At 36.7% G+C, this 15,625-nt stretch overlaps 1 protein-coding gene across 1 annotated transcript in view; it reads left to right on the top strand.

The window, feature by feature from the left end:
* Positions 1-15,625, top strand: part of MATK (megakaryocyte-associated tyrosine kinase) — a 138,164-nt gene that overhangs the window by 12,858 nt on the left and 109,681 nt on the right. The window contains exon 2 of the mRNA XM_053700730.1: positions 3,731-3,844. Within this exon, the coding sequence (XP_053556705.1) occupies positions 3,731-3,844 (114 nt within the window). The remainder of the gene's footprint in view (positions 1-3,730; positions 3,845-15,625) is intronic.

Here is a 15,625-nt window from a genome sequence, read left to right as displayed (position 1 = left end):
CATCATTTTTCCTGGCATTCTTTTAGAATTCCGAGAATTTTACAGTTTCTTCAGGATGGTTTGGATAAAGGTTTGTCTGCAAGTTCCTTGAAAGGACAAATCTCTGCTCTTTCTGTTCTTTTTCACAGAAAGATTGCTAATCTTCCCGATATTCATTGTTTTGTACAAGCTTTGGTTCGTATAAAACCTGTCATTAAGTCAATTTCTCCTCGGAGTTTGAATTTGGTTCTGGGGGCTCTTCAAGCTCCTCCGTTTGAACCTATGCATTCATTGGACATTAAATTACTTTCTTGGAAAATTTTGTTTCTTTTGGCCATCTCTTCTGCTAGAAGAGTTTCTGAATTATCTGCTCTTTCTTGTGAGTCTCCTTTTCTGATTTTTCATCAGGATAAGGCGGTGTTGTGAACTTCTTTTAAATTTTTACCTAAGGTTGTGAATTCTAACAACATTAGTAGAGAAATTGTGGTTCCTTCATTATGTCCTAATCCTAAGAATTCTAAGGAGAAATCATTGCATTCTTTGGATGTAGTTAGAGCTTTGAAATATTATGTTGAAGCTACTAAGAATTTCCGAAAGACTTCTAGTCTATTTGTTATCTTTTCCGGTTCTAGGAAAGGTCAGAAGGCCTCTGCCATTTCTTTGTCATCTTGGTTAAAATCTTTAATTCATCATGCCTATGTCGAGTCGGGTAAAACTCCGCCTCAAAGGATTACAGCTCATTCTACTAGGTCAGTTTCTACTTCCTGGTCGTTTAGGAATGAAGCTTCGGGTGATCAGATTTGCAAAGCAGCAACTTGGTCTTCTTTGCATACTTTTACTAAATTCTACCATTTTGATGTGTTTTCTTCTTCTGAAGCAGTTTTTTGGTAGAAAAGTACTTCAGGCAGCTGTTTCAGTTTGATTCTTCTGCTTATAATTTCAGTTTTTTTTCATTATAAGATTTAAACTTTATTTTGGGTGTGGATTATTTTCAGCGGAATTGGCTGTCTTTATTTTATCCCTCCCTCTCTAGTGACTCTTGCGTGGAAGATCCACATCTTGGGTAGTCATTATCCCATACGTCACTAGCTCATGGACTCTTGCTAATTACATGAAAGAAAACATAATTTATGTAAGAACTTACCTGATAAATTCATTTCTTTCATATTAGCAAGAGTCCATGAGGCCCACCCTTTTTGTGGTGGTTATGATTTTTTTGTATAAAGCACAATTATTCCAATTCCTTATTTTTTATGCTTTCGCACTTTTTTCTTATCACCCCACTTCTTGGCTATGCGTTAAACTGATTTGTGGGTGTGGTGAGGGGTGTATTTATAGGCATTTTGAGGTTTGGGAAACTTTGCCCCTCCTGGTAGGAATGTATATCCCATACGTCACTAGCTCACGGACTCTTGCTAATATGAAAGAAATGAATTTATCAGGTAAGTTCTTACATAAATTATGTTTTTTTACCCTTTCCCTTCTCTCTCAGGCCATATCTTCTCTTTGCACCGTTTCCCCACTCTCATATCGCTTCACTCTTTTTTCTGATAATTCTTTGTTAACTCTACCTTCTCCACTTCCACTCACTCTCTCTCTCTGCCATGTTTACCCTCTCAGAAATAACAGTCTAAGCACGTATGGGGTCCCTACAACCCTACCACCTAGCACAACATGTGTGTTTGTCAGTGCTGCAATGGGAATATACATTCTGCAAATACAATGTGCCAACTTTGCTATGTAATATACTTCTGAATGAGGTAACGTGCATATAACTAAGGGAGAATGCCTAACAGCCTTTTTGCATAGATAATAAAAACTACCTACGTAAACTCTCTTTGAAAGATATCTTTGTTTGATTATCACTTCCTGTTCTCAACTGTGAATTTCACTTGAGATGGCCTTAGCAGGGAAAATTGTTTAAAGGGAAATATTATAGAGTGTCAGTAGCCAAACCTCATTTATTAGCAGGAATAACTGCTTGTGCCAGTTCTAGGGTGTTGCTGAGGGGCACCATAAATTACAGTAGCACCCCCAAAACGTAATGGTACCAGCTGCCCTGATTTTTTAACATGTCCACTGCTCTACAAAAGGTCTACACAAAGGTCTACACAAAGCAAGGAAAGAGAAGGAAGCCCCCCCACCACCAGTACTTCCTGCTCCCCAGATTCTATGGTTATAAAATTGCCCTCAAAATTCAATTTCAGATGGGATTCACTGTTTGCAAACATATAGGCCGTGGGCGTGTTCATAATGTTGTTGTTAACTTTGAATCATAAAGTGTTGAACCTTGGGTTGCCACCTCAGCCATGTTTTCCTGGACACTTATGAGTTACACATGCTGCAGGGTGTGCAGGGAGGAATATAAATAGTGCTATTTAGAAAGACAATACATGTTCCTCCCTGCACACCCTGCAGCATGTGTAACTCATAAGTGTCCAGGAAAACATGGCTGAGGTGGCAACCCTAGTTTGAACCTGGTTCACAGTTTCCTTTTCTGTTTTACAACTGCTTGAAAAATGTTGTCAGATGATAAGCATTATCTTACCTTCATTTTCATTTAACAACCAGCAAGTTGATGTTTTTTTTTTAGAGGAAAATTAGTGTCTCACACTATGTTGCTGAGCAACTCTAACAAAATGGTGTAAAAGTTTTGTTGTTGTGCTTACAACCTTCACTTGTGGTAATTTGCATCTTTGTCATACTTATGTCAACTTAAAACCATTGTCTGCATGGTTTTAAACAATACATTTATACACCTATGAATTATTACCTTACTATATTATTCAGTATTTAGTACAATAAATGTTCCTATTTATAGGTACCTTTTATAAATGTAACATATTAGAGCCAACATCATTTTTATTTATTTATATTATTTTTTGGAATATGTTTTGAATGTGTTTCACATTTTTAAATACCAGTCTTAAAGAACATTTTAACATGGAGACCTAGGAGAGTGAAACATAAAGTTGAACCTGTTAAAGGGACAGTAAAGTCAAAATGAAACTTTCATGATTAACATAGAGCATGCAATTTTAAACAACTTTCCAATGTATTTCTATTATATAATTTGCTATGTTCTCTTGATATCCTTTGTTGAAATGCATACCTAGGTAGGTTCGGGAGCTGTCCCTCACTACTGGCAGCTAGCTGCTGATTTGTGACTGCACATATATGCCTTTTGTTATTGACTCACCTTATGTGTTTTTCGCTAGCTCATAATAGTGCTTTGCTGCTCCTTCAAGAAAGAATACCAAGAGAATGAAGCAAATTTTATTATATAAGTAAATTGGAAAGCTGTTTAAAACTGTATGCTCTGTCTGAATAATGACAAAAGATGTTATTTATGTCCCTTTAATGGCCACGTATAACAAGCCAAAATCTGTAGTTTACCAGGCGCAAAAAGAAAATCTGACCACATTGTAAGCTGCTGGGATGTGTTAATTGTTTTAACAACCAAAGTAACAACTATTGACCAGCTGAAAAAATGACAATTTAAACTTTGTCACTGCAAAGCATATAAATAATACTCTCAAGGCTTTTCAAGGGGTGTGTCCCTGGACTGCAAAACAATACAAATTGTAATAACAATATAACAGTGTAAATGTCTTTTTAATTTATTTTTCAATCAGATATATTGCAATGTGGTGATTGTGTATTAATTCATGACAACCAAGTTCGGTTAATAATAATAATAATAATAATCATCATAATTTTCTTTTATTTTTGTTTTTGTTTTTTCCTATAGAAGGTTTTGCTCCCTGGAACCCAATGCATTGCAAAAGTGGACCATACCAAACTCAAACCCCAGGAGCTGAAACTGCAAAAGGGCGACTTAGTTACGATAGTCAGTGCTTGCCAGGTGAGGGGCTCATTGTGTAAGACAAAGTAAGACAACTGTTATTGGCTTTATATAGACAATATACCACTGAAATCAGGGCTCCACCAGAATAGTGTTTTGCCTGCGCAAGGCTAAATTTTAGAAACTTCAAATCCAATTAAAGGGACACTCAAGTCAAAATCAAACTTTCATAGTACAGATAGAGCAGCCATTTTAAACAACTTTCCAATTAACTTCCATTAACAAAATGTGCACAGTCTTTTTATATTTAAATTTTTTTAGTCACCAGCTCCTGAGCATGTGCAAGAATTCACAGATATACATATATGCAATTGTGATTGGCTGATGGCTGTCACATGATACAGGGGGGTGGAAATAGGGCATACATTTGAAATCTACTACTCACTTGAAGTTTAGACTAAGGGGTATATTTATGAAGCAGTGGATGCTGCTTATTCCGCGTGAGCCCTCTGAGGTGGCGGACAGCAATTATCCTGATCAGATACGACAAAATACGATGATTGATACCCCTGCTAGCGGCTATTGGCTGCGAATGTGCAGGGGGCGGCATTGCACAAGCATTTCACTACAAATGCTTGTGCAATGTTAAATGCCGACAGCATATGATGTCGTCCGACAAAAGTTAAATCGGCCACCATGTGCTATTGCATTGTCTTATTATCATGCATTTGTTTATTATGCAAATCTGTTGTATTTACTGGTCCTTTAACTGAAATAAAAATATAATAGTCTATTTATAAACAGACTTCAAACTGATAATCTTTTAGAAATATGTATAGCAAAGATTATACCTGTATGAGCACCACAAAGAAAGAGCAAACTGTTTCCCAAATTCTGAGCTTTTGATCTTACCACATTGTGCAGGACTGTCCCAGTTTTATTTAGCTCTGTCCTAATGTCACTTATGATTCTTTCCCTACCATATTAATGCTCTTGTTTCACACAGTGAGATCAGGGAGAGTTAAATACTAATGTCATAACCCTACCCCCTTAGCCACAAGCCATGCCCACAGACTGCCCTAAGCTACCCCAGGCTTACCAGCCCCACCACGGGATCACACAGTGAGCCCAGACCCACAGGAAATCACCCTGCCCTCACTATATCTCTCCAACTTACAGTCTCAGTTTTTTTAGATGTGAATTTTAGGAGGTTAGTCACTTACTGGCTGCTTGCATGGCCGGATTGGCCAACCAGGATACCAGGAGATTTCCCGGTGGGCTGCAGCAGCTGGCTATGAAAAGCTACAATTTAAAGAGGTGACTAATGAATGTAGTTGGGTTGTACAGTGCCTATTTAATGTCAATCTGGCACTTTTTTAAATGCTTACTAATATAATTTAATTCTGAAAAAAATATTGGGGGAATGAGTATCCCAGTAATCCCCTTTGAGAAAATTGGGACATCTGCATTCTGCATTCTGCTGGTCTTCAACCTAAAAGCAAAACATCTGATATATATATATATATGTATATACACACACATACTCAAAAAGGGGATACAATGATTACAAAAGTTACACATTTGCAAAATAACTAAAGAATCTCCATAAATTTGTGAAAAAACAAAGCAACAATATCACTGCTTTAATATTGTTACAATAGTATTTTTGCAATAGTATTTTTGCAATCATATTAAATCCAAGCATAAAAGGCAACAATTTGAATGTAAATTTACAATATTCAATTCCACATGTTAAATACCAGATCATTCTAATCTTATTACCCTACAAAAATACTGATAAGTCCCTAGTTATTCCTACTGGTTGTAATGTACCTTATTAATGAATCCAAAATGCTTCCCTTTGTTTAAGAATAAGCTCTCTATATCTCCCCCCTCCTATGTAATTTAGGTATATGGTCAATTATTTGAAACCGAAGTTGGTTGGTTGTGATATTGTCGATTTGTTTTGTCACAATATGATTGATTGAAAATTTATGGGGATTCTTTAGTTATTTTGCAAATTTGTAACTTTTGTAATTTTTGTAATTGTTGTATCCACTTTTTGAATATGTGTGTGTGTGTATGCAAATATAAACCTCAAAACAATCTTACCTAATATCCCCCAGCACACACCCGCCTTATATACCTAAAAGTGTCTAATGGTCATATCCTCTCCAGCTGAGTAGAGCTCCAACACCATCTGCGTTCCACAGAGCACATTACATTCCAGTGACGTCATCAATACGTGTCTGTCACTTCCTGGTTTCATATGAATGCTCCCACGCTTTTTCTGACAGCTGTCAGAACTAACCATCGTGTTAGAGAACACATGTACGGCAGAACCATAAACAGTAGTGCCGTGCATGTGAAAATTCTCTCATAGCATCAAAACCGGATCACAAAACAACTACCAAAGGATATGTATAATAAAATGATAACCAATTTAAAAACAATAATAAAAAATAATAAAAAAACTATACTATGTACACAATATGTTAGATACTATCTGATTATATTAACATATTGAAATTGAACTTGAACTTCATAGCTTACAAGAAGTATGGTAGAAGAGACCATATAGATACTGAGGTGCCTTAATAGAATGAACAACAGCTTTATCAAATACTCCATATGCATACATCTTCTTTTCGCAGAGATTAGATTAACATAGCTCACTAAAATGATGATGAAGTAATATGAACAAACAGGGGTCAATGTTCCATAGGTGAACTTCCATATTTGCTGAAGAAAGGAGTGAAATCCAGTATGGTATTAAGGCCCTTAGGGGCCACAGTGTCCAGTGTATATATCCACCTGGATTCCAGGCGCAGCAGTTTTTGTGCTCTGTTACCCCCTCTCCATAGAGGTGGTATGTGATCAATCAACAACGTCTTAAGGCTTGATAGATTGTGCATGTACCGTACAAAGTGGTGAGCTACAGGTAGCTCTGAATCTCCCTTATCGATAGCCTCCCGAATGGCAAATCTGTGATTAACAATACGTTCACGGAAGGTAGTGGTCATTTTTCCAACATAAACAAATGAACACGGGCAGATGAGTATATAGATCACATAAGAACTTGTGCATGTCAATCTATGGTTGATTTTGTACCTCTTGTTGGAATGTGGATTTTGAAATGTAGATGCACTCTACATGCTATGACACATGGTACAGTCTCCAAACCTGAAACATCCCAACTTTGTGGGTTTAATCCAGCAGGTTTTTTGATAGCAGCGTACAGGATCTGTCTCAACCAAAAGATCTCTCAGATTACTTGCACGGCGATATGCCATCCTAGGTGGTTGCATTTTTTGGAATGGTGAACCCCTGTCGTTCTTTATCAGTTCCCAGTGCTCCCACAGCACCAAATTCATCCTAGTGTGTGTTGTGTCAAAAGTCATGATAAAATTCAACCTGTCATCCTTGGTAAATGTTATGCCTTTATCACTCAATAATTCTTCCTGTGTTCTAACAAGGACCTTGGTCTTGATGTCTTGTATCACTCCTGGATTATATCCACGGGCAATAAGCTTCTCCTCCATATTGCCCATCTGGTCTAACATCAATGGCACCTCAGTATAATTCCTGACCACCCGAGTGAGTTGAGAGGATATCACCCCTCTTTTTTGATGTTCAGGATGACAACTATGAGATTCTAAAAGAGAGTTCCTATCTGTAGGTTTAGAGAATAGAGATGTACCAAAACGACATATGGAACACAAATTTACTTTCAAGATATTGAGATCAAGAAAATGTATTTCATCAGTTAAAAATTCCATCTTAAACTTAACAGGTTGGTCAATACTATTTAAATGATCTACCCACATTTGAAGGTCCAATACAGTCCCCCGCCACACCAAAAATACATCATCGATGTAGCGGGTATAATGTATCACATTTCGATTTAAAGGGACAGTAAAAGGGACAGTAAAGTCATAATTAAACGTTCATGATTCAGATAGAGAATACAATTTTAAACAACTTTCCAATTTACTTCTATTATTTAATTTGCTTCCTTCTCTTGTTATCCTTTGCTGAAATGTTTATCTAGGAAAGCTTAGGAGCAGCAAATAACCAATGGTGACTGCATATATATACTGATTGTCATTGGCTCACCCATGTGTTCAGTTAGCAACCAGTAGTGCACTGCTGCTGCTTCAACAAATGATACCAAGAGAAAGAAACAACTTTGATAAAATTGTATGTTCTACCTAAATCATGAAATAAACATTTTGGGTTTCAAGTCCCATTAAGTGTGGTTTCATAATAAATTCCTCATACCATGCCATATATAAATTGGAGTATGCCGGGGCCATATTTGAACCCATGGTGGTCCCTGAGGTCTACAGATAGAAGTCGGACTAGAATCTAAAATAATTATGGTTTAAACAATAATCCATTAATTCCAAAATAAATTTTATGGTGGGACCTGTATATACTTCTGATTTAGACAACATAGTCCTAACAGCCTGGATGCCATTGATATGTGGAATGCAGGTATATAGGCTTTCCACATCCATAGTGACTAGTATATCATTAGGTTGTAACCAATCTGCACTTTTAAGAGTTTTAATCAAAGTTGCAGAATCTTTTATATAATCAAAAGTATCTTTTACACTTGGTTGTAAAAAGAAATCAACAAAAATTGCTATATTTGAACAAATAGAATCCGGGGGGATTTATGAGGGTTTTATGCACCTTTGGCAGTAAATAAAAAAAACGGTATTATTGGATATGAAGTGGTCAAAAATTGTAATTCTATTTCATTGATATTTCCTGCTTCGAATGCAGACCTCAGGGACTGATCAATTTTAGTTTTCAATACCTTTGTAGGGTTGCCCCTCAACTTTGTGTATACACCATTATCATACAATTGTCTAGTTGCCTCCATTCTGTAGTCACTGTAATCTAAAATGACAATACCACCACCCTTAAGACAACACACCGGTGGCACTCAAAATATGGCAACAGTGCCTTTATTCAACTGAAGGCACTGTTGCCATATTTTGAATGCCACCGATGTGTTGTCTTATGTTACAAATTACAGGACCCTGGAAAGGGCGGTCCCCCTGGTGTGCACCATTTTCATTTTATTTGGAAGATTAAGGATAATTGGTCAGTGAGTGCTGGTCCTGTTTTTTCAATATTAAATACTACCGCCCTTGTCAGCCGGACGGATGATGATGGTATTGTCATTTTTTAAAGAAGTTCATCTTTAGTTAAATTTGAGTAAGATTTAGTCTCACCAGTGGTACAGTCTAGAGACATCATATTAGTAAAACTTTTAATGGAATGATTAGTGTTGGGAGGATCAAATGAAGAAGTCTTAAATCTGGTGGAGATGTCTTGTGACCCATCCCGAAAGAAATCTTTAAATTTAAGCTGCCTTTGCAGTTTTTGAATGTCAACAATTATATCAAAATAATTAATTTTGTGGGTAGGTACAAAAGACAACCCACGTTTAAGAAATTTAAGTTCTGATTCAGTCAGGGTTCTACTGCTCAAATGAAAGACTGTGTTTGTTTCTTCTTGTATTGTGTTTTTTTTATAGCCCCCTCTCCTGGTCTGTCTCTTTCTGTATCTTTTCCTAAAGGGGGTTTGGAGGTTGCCCTGTTGGCTACACCAGAAAAAGAAGATGATGATGTCGCTGTAGGTACACTAACCTGTGTCTTAAGAGTGTTTGTTCCAGTGATAGTGTTATTCTCACATTCAGATGAATCACCTCCACTACTATCTATAGAGCCCAGGAGGTTCTTAGAACGTAATGTTCTATGTTTATGTGTAGTGTTTGTGTTTTCTTTTCCATATAGCCACTTATAAATACGCCGTCCTCTGTAATCAATATCAATCGTAGTTAATTTTTTGTTCTTAAACACAATGAGATCACTCCTATATTTTTTAACCAGTGGTTCGAGTTTACCAACCCAATCCCGTGTTTTATCATCAATGAGTATATGATAATTATGTTGTTTAATATGATCAATTTCTAAAACCATCCTATTCTTTAACCTATTCACCTCTTCAATTAGCAATAACATAAGATCATATGAACATTTGTTAAGTATCGAACACCATTTTCTGCAGAATTCGGGACTTGATCTACCTAGGGTAGGAACGTTTTTTACTCTAAAACCTCTAGGGATCTGTCTGATTTTATGGTATCCTGACAGATAAACTGCATGTTGATGGTAATCTACTTCTCTTTTCATAATGTTCAACAGCTTATGATAAATCTTAACAGGGGTGTCACCCCTCAACTCACTCAGGTCTGTCTGAATTCTTATCTGGTCTGCGTCCTCATCAGTGTACAAGAATGTTTCAGTGTTCACATCATCATCTCCCAAGTTGGAAAAAGAGGGAGGTATCTCTTCTGTAGTATTCATAGTGTCCATAGTATAGGCCCACTGAAAGCAAGTTGTATATTGAGTGATAGTAAGAGTTAACAGTCACAATAGTAACAATAATATTTGTAGAAAAAAGACATGTAGGGTGCTATAATCCAAGAGACTATAAGTATTCCAAATAGATGCACTTCATAAAACAATTTTCATTAATGCCACTGTGCTGTATAATGAATCCAAATAGCGTAGCAAAAATAAGCACTCAATGGTCTTTGCAGTAAAACTTAACGTTTAATGTATAAAGTTTAAAAACAAAGCATAACCTTTTCGAGACTCCATTAGTCCCTTTGTCAAATGCAAATTCAATCCCAAAACAATTTTACCTAATATCCCCCAGCACACACCCGCCTTCTATACCTACAAGTGTCTAATGGACATATAGGGCGCGATCCGATATACGGCGTAGTTTGCGGCGCAAGCGAGGGAACCCGCGTCGCCCGCAGTTTCAGCTCGCATCTCGAGCTATCCAATATACGGCGCCGTCAGTTGCTAACGTGTCGTAAGTCTGATAAACCAGCGATGTCCAGAAATATGCGCAAGTACAAATTTAGGTAGAATTAGCCAATCAGATTGGCTGATTCAATCAGCCAATCAGATTTTTCTACCTTAATTCCGATTGGCTGATAGAATCCTATCAGCCAATCGGAATTCGGTGGACGCCATCTTGGATGACGTCATTTAAAGGTACCTCATTCGTCGTTCAGTCATCTGCCGAGATGGATGCTCCGCATCGGAGGAGCGAAGTATGAAGATTGAAGATGCCGCTTGATGGAAGATGCTGCCGGATGGAAGAAGACTTTGCTGCTGCTTGGATAAAGACATCGCCCGGATGAATACTTCTTCTTTGCCGCTTGGATAAAGACATCGCCCGGATCGGATGAGGAGTTCGGCCCGGTGTGGTGAAGACAAGGTAGGGAGATCTTCAGGGGGGTAGTGTTAGGTTTATTTAAGGGGGGTTTGGGTGGGTTTAGAATAGGGGTATGTGGGTGGTGGGTTGTAATGTTGGGGGGTGGTATTGTGTGTTTTTTTTTCAGGCAAAAGAGCAGTTTTCTTTGGGGCATGCCCCCCACAAAAGGCCCCTTTTAAGGGCTGGTAAGTTAAAAGAGCTTTGAACTTTTTTTAATTTAGAATAGGGTAGGGAATTTTTTTATTTTAGGGGGCTTTATTATTTTATTAGGGGGCTTAGAATAGGTGTAATTAGCTTAAAAATCTTGTAATCTTTTTTTTATTTTTTGTAATTTAGTGTTTGTTTTTTTTGTAATTTAGTTTAGTTTATTTAATTGTATTTTTAGATAGATATTTGTAGTTTATTTAATTTATTGATAGTGTAGGTGTATTTGTAACTTAGGTTAGGATTTATTTTACAGGTAATTGGGTAATTATTTTAACTAGGTAGCTATTAAATAGTTAATAACTATTTAATAGCTATTATACCTAGTTAAAATAATTAACAATTTACCTGTAAAATAAATATAAACCCTAACATAGCTACAATGTAATTATTAATTATATTGTAGCTATCTTAGGGTTTATTTTATAGGTAAGTATTTAGATTTAAAATAGGAATATTTTAGTTTTATAATATGAATTAGATTTATTTAATAAGAATTTAGTTAGGGGTGTTAGATAGAGTTAATATAGTTAATATATATAATGTAATAACTATATTAACTATAATATAATTAGGGTTAATATAGATAATATAGCTGGCGGCGGGGTAGGTAGATTAAATTAGGGGTTAATAATTTTAATATAGATGGCGGCGGTGTAAGGGGCTTACATTAGGGGTTAATACCATTAATATAGGTGGCGGCGGTGTAGGGAGGGCAGGTTATAGGGCAAAAAGAGCTGTTAACTTTGGGGCAAAGCCCCGCAAAAGGCCCTTTTAAGGGCTGGTAATAGAGCTTATTACTTTATGGATATTAGATTAGGGGTTAATAATATTAATATAGCTGGCGGCGGTGTAAGGGGTCAGATTAGGGGATAGATCAGGTAGATGGCGGCGGTTTTAGGGGCTCACATTAGGGGATAGATCAGTTAGATGGTGGCGGTTTTAGGGGCTCACAGTAGGGGGTTAGTTTATGTAGATGGCGGCGGTTTAGGGGTTAAATACTTTATTAGGGATTGCGGCGGGGGATCGCGGTTGACAGGGAGATAGACATTGCGCATGCGTAAGGTGTTAGGTTTTATTTAGCAGATTGCGGTTGACAGGTAGATAGACAATGCGCATGCGTTAGGTGTTAGGATTATTTTGTAGCTAGTTTAGGGAGTTACAGGGCTCCAATAGTCAGCGTAAGGCTTCTTACGGCTGCTTTTTGTGGCGAGGTGAAAATGGAGTAAGATTTCTCCATTTTCGCCACGTAAGTCCTTACGCTGTATATTGGATACCAAACTGCGCTGGTTTGGTATACCTGCCTATGGCCCAAAAAACTACGGGCGACGGCAGAAATATACGCGCGTAACTTCTAGGTTACGCCGTATATGTGATACCAAACCAGCGCAAATATTGGCGTCGCCAGCTTTTGCGGGCAACGATTTTTATCGGATCGAGCCCATAATTTCCAGCTGAGTAGAGCTCCAACGCCATCTACGTTCAACAGAGCACATTGCGTTCCAGTAACGTCATCAATACGTGTCTGTCACTTCCTGGACACGTATTAATGTGTGTGCTGGGGGATATTTATGTTTTAAGGATTAAATGCTCAAAGTGGTTTTAGCGCCATCTAGTGGAGCTCTGCTATATATTGTGATTATGTTCAGTTTATATGTTAGCATGACTAAGGGATGTTTCCCGAAATGTTGCTGCCTGTAACCCTGTGGTTTTAAACAATAAATTTGCTTTATGCTGTCACATTTGCTATAATATTGAATATTCGTTTTAAGTGGGTTTTGAAAAGTTGCCCACTGTGACGTGCAAGCATAGCTGTGTGCTAGAATTACTATTTGCTGCTGGAGCCATGTAGGCAGACACTGTTTGCATCTGATGGAGAGAGGTAGAGGAGTAGAATGAGATCCATAGCCAAAGTGCTTCACTATAAAAATACACACAAAAAGCTGCACAAAAGTAGCTAGGGATTTAATGCAACCCCATGTTACAAAATGTGTCTATGGCTCAGGCACAAATATTGAATTTGCACTTGACAAGTAAAATCACTGAAATTGCATATGGCCCAATGACTGAGGGGCCTATTTATCAAAGCGTCAACTATTTTGCATTCTCGGGCGTCAAGCCGTCAAAAACACGCGCGTCAAGTATGGTGCGAAGAGCATCGGACTGGTGTTAATTAACATTCATCGATGTCCTGGCTAAAGCACATTTCTCTTTAGCACATTATTGTATATAATGTAAATGTATTCTTTTTCTGAGCAGGACTAATGGCGAATATAGCAAGTAGCGACATATTTGGTGCAAAGTGGATAGTGAATTATTCTAATTCTTTTTAATATTGTACATACATATTTTAGTATGTATACACACACACATATATATATATATATATATATATATATATATATATATATATATATATGTTATGTCAGAAATATTTTGCAAACATATTTACATGCCCCTAAGTTCCTTTTTTTTGTTCTAAACAATGTTGTCTGTCATATCTCTGTGTTTATTTTTACCACTATATGTATATATTGTAAATGTATTATTAGTCTGAGCAGGAATAATTGCGAATATAACATGTAATCAGAGTATCATATGTATTTATTGTCAATCAATGGATATTTTTGTAATTTTTTTTAACAAGAATTTTTATTGAGGTTTCCAAAACATATATGTTCCTTTTAAACCAACCAAAGCACTTGCACTTACAATTATCAACATATGTAGTATAGTAGTATACATGATAAATCACACTGAATTATAGTGAAACCAACTAATGAAGTGTGCCGTGTGAATAACTTTAAAAAAAAAAAAAAGTTACAATGAAGAATAGTGAAAAGATAATGTTAAGTCTATGTGAGTGAGACCTCATTTACTATAGCATATGTTTTCTTATGGTAACTACAAGATAATATATAGCATAGAATAGTATATAAAGAGTTAGGGGAGATCAGCAGGCTAGAGCTGCTTGAAGTTGGAGGGGAGGGGGGGGGGGCGTTCTAATTGTTGATATAGTTAATAGGTGATTAGGGGTTAGTATAGAGCTCATAATTAGTATAGAGCTCATAATGAAATGAGTGTAATTATAGGCTGGGTGCATATAAGTATAGCAGGTAAGATGTTAGTATGAGATATGATTGATACAGATTAAGTAGGGAACTCTTGGGTCTTTTGTTTAACTTTAAGTGTGTGGGCCAGAACGATATATAAAATGTCAGGTAAATAGAGGTATAACAACGTGGTATGCGGAAGCTCTCTACTGGTTTGGGCAACTAAAAGAGGTTATAGAGATCTATTGTAAGCTGACACCTTGTAAGACAGATATGAGAAATGTAGCTACAGAATCCCTACTGTATATTTTCAACTAACCATTTAAGAGGAGGTTATAGTGGGCTATTGTAAATTAGCTCACTATATGACATATATGATTAGGGTAGTTATAAGATCTTATTAGTTATTGTCAGCAAATCTTAGTAAGCAAGAGGTTATTCCGCTCTGTGGATTAGCAGGAAATAGTTAATCGTACGTACATAATACCTGACTAGTATTTTCCTCAAAGTGAGCATAGTAGAGCCCATATTTTAAAACATAAGCTAATGAGAATAGTGTATAACCTCAATGCAAGAAAAAAAACATATAAACTTCCATATGTAAGCAGAGTAATGGTCAGTTGTAAGATGTTTGGTCCAAAATATATAACAAGAACACAGATATAAAACTTGCCTTGAAAAGAGTAGGATATAGGGTATAATTGGATATCTAAAACAATAAGAAATATACCTATATGCACATAATCAAAATATGAAAGAACAGATTAAGAAGCTTACTAAATGAGCCTAGGAGTTAACCTAAGTTTCTTTCTGCTCCACTAACACAGATAAATGAATAGTTATAGGATATATCTTAAGTTCCAGATAACATGTACATAAAAATATATCAACCAGTAACAATAAGGGTTGAGAAAACACTCAAGGAACTCGTAAACTGGGCACAGTTACAAAGGAGAGTGGTAAAGGTGGCATTGGGACTGACAAGAGTTGTGGGGAGTAGAGGCTGGAACCATGAGTACATAATATACACCTGCATGTAAACTGAGATACCTTAATTTCTAGACCATGTTTGCATGAAAGTATATCAACAAATAGCTCAAGGAACTTGTAGCAGTTATTGATCGACAGGAAGAGTGAGTAACTCCTTATAGAGTCTAAGATGAGAATCTAATGATAATGCATATGGATTATGCAATTAAATACCATAGATTCATGTCAAATATTGCACCATATTATGCTGGACCTGAAAGCGATGTTTAGTTGTAACAATCCTACA

Source organism: Bombina bombina, chromosome 2 (genome assembly GCF_027579735.1).
Source record: "Bombina bombina isolate aBomBom1 chromosome 2, aBomBom1.pri, whole genome shotgun sequence".
In the NCBI taxonomy this organism is placed as follows: Eukaryota; Metazoa; Chordata; class Amphibia; order Anura; family Bombinatoridae; genus Bombina; species Bombina bombina.
This window is presented reverse-complemented; position numbering and strand designations above follow the sequence as displayed.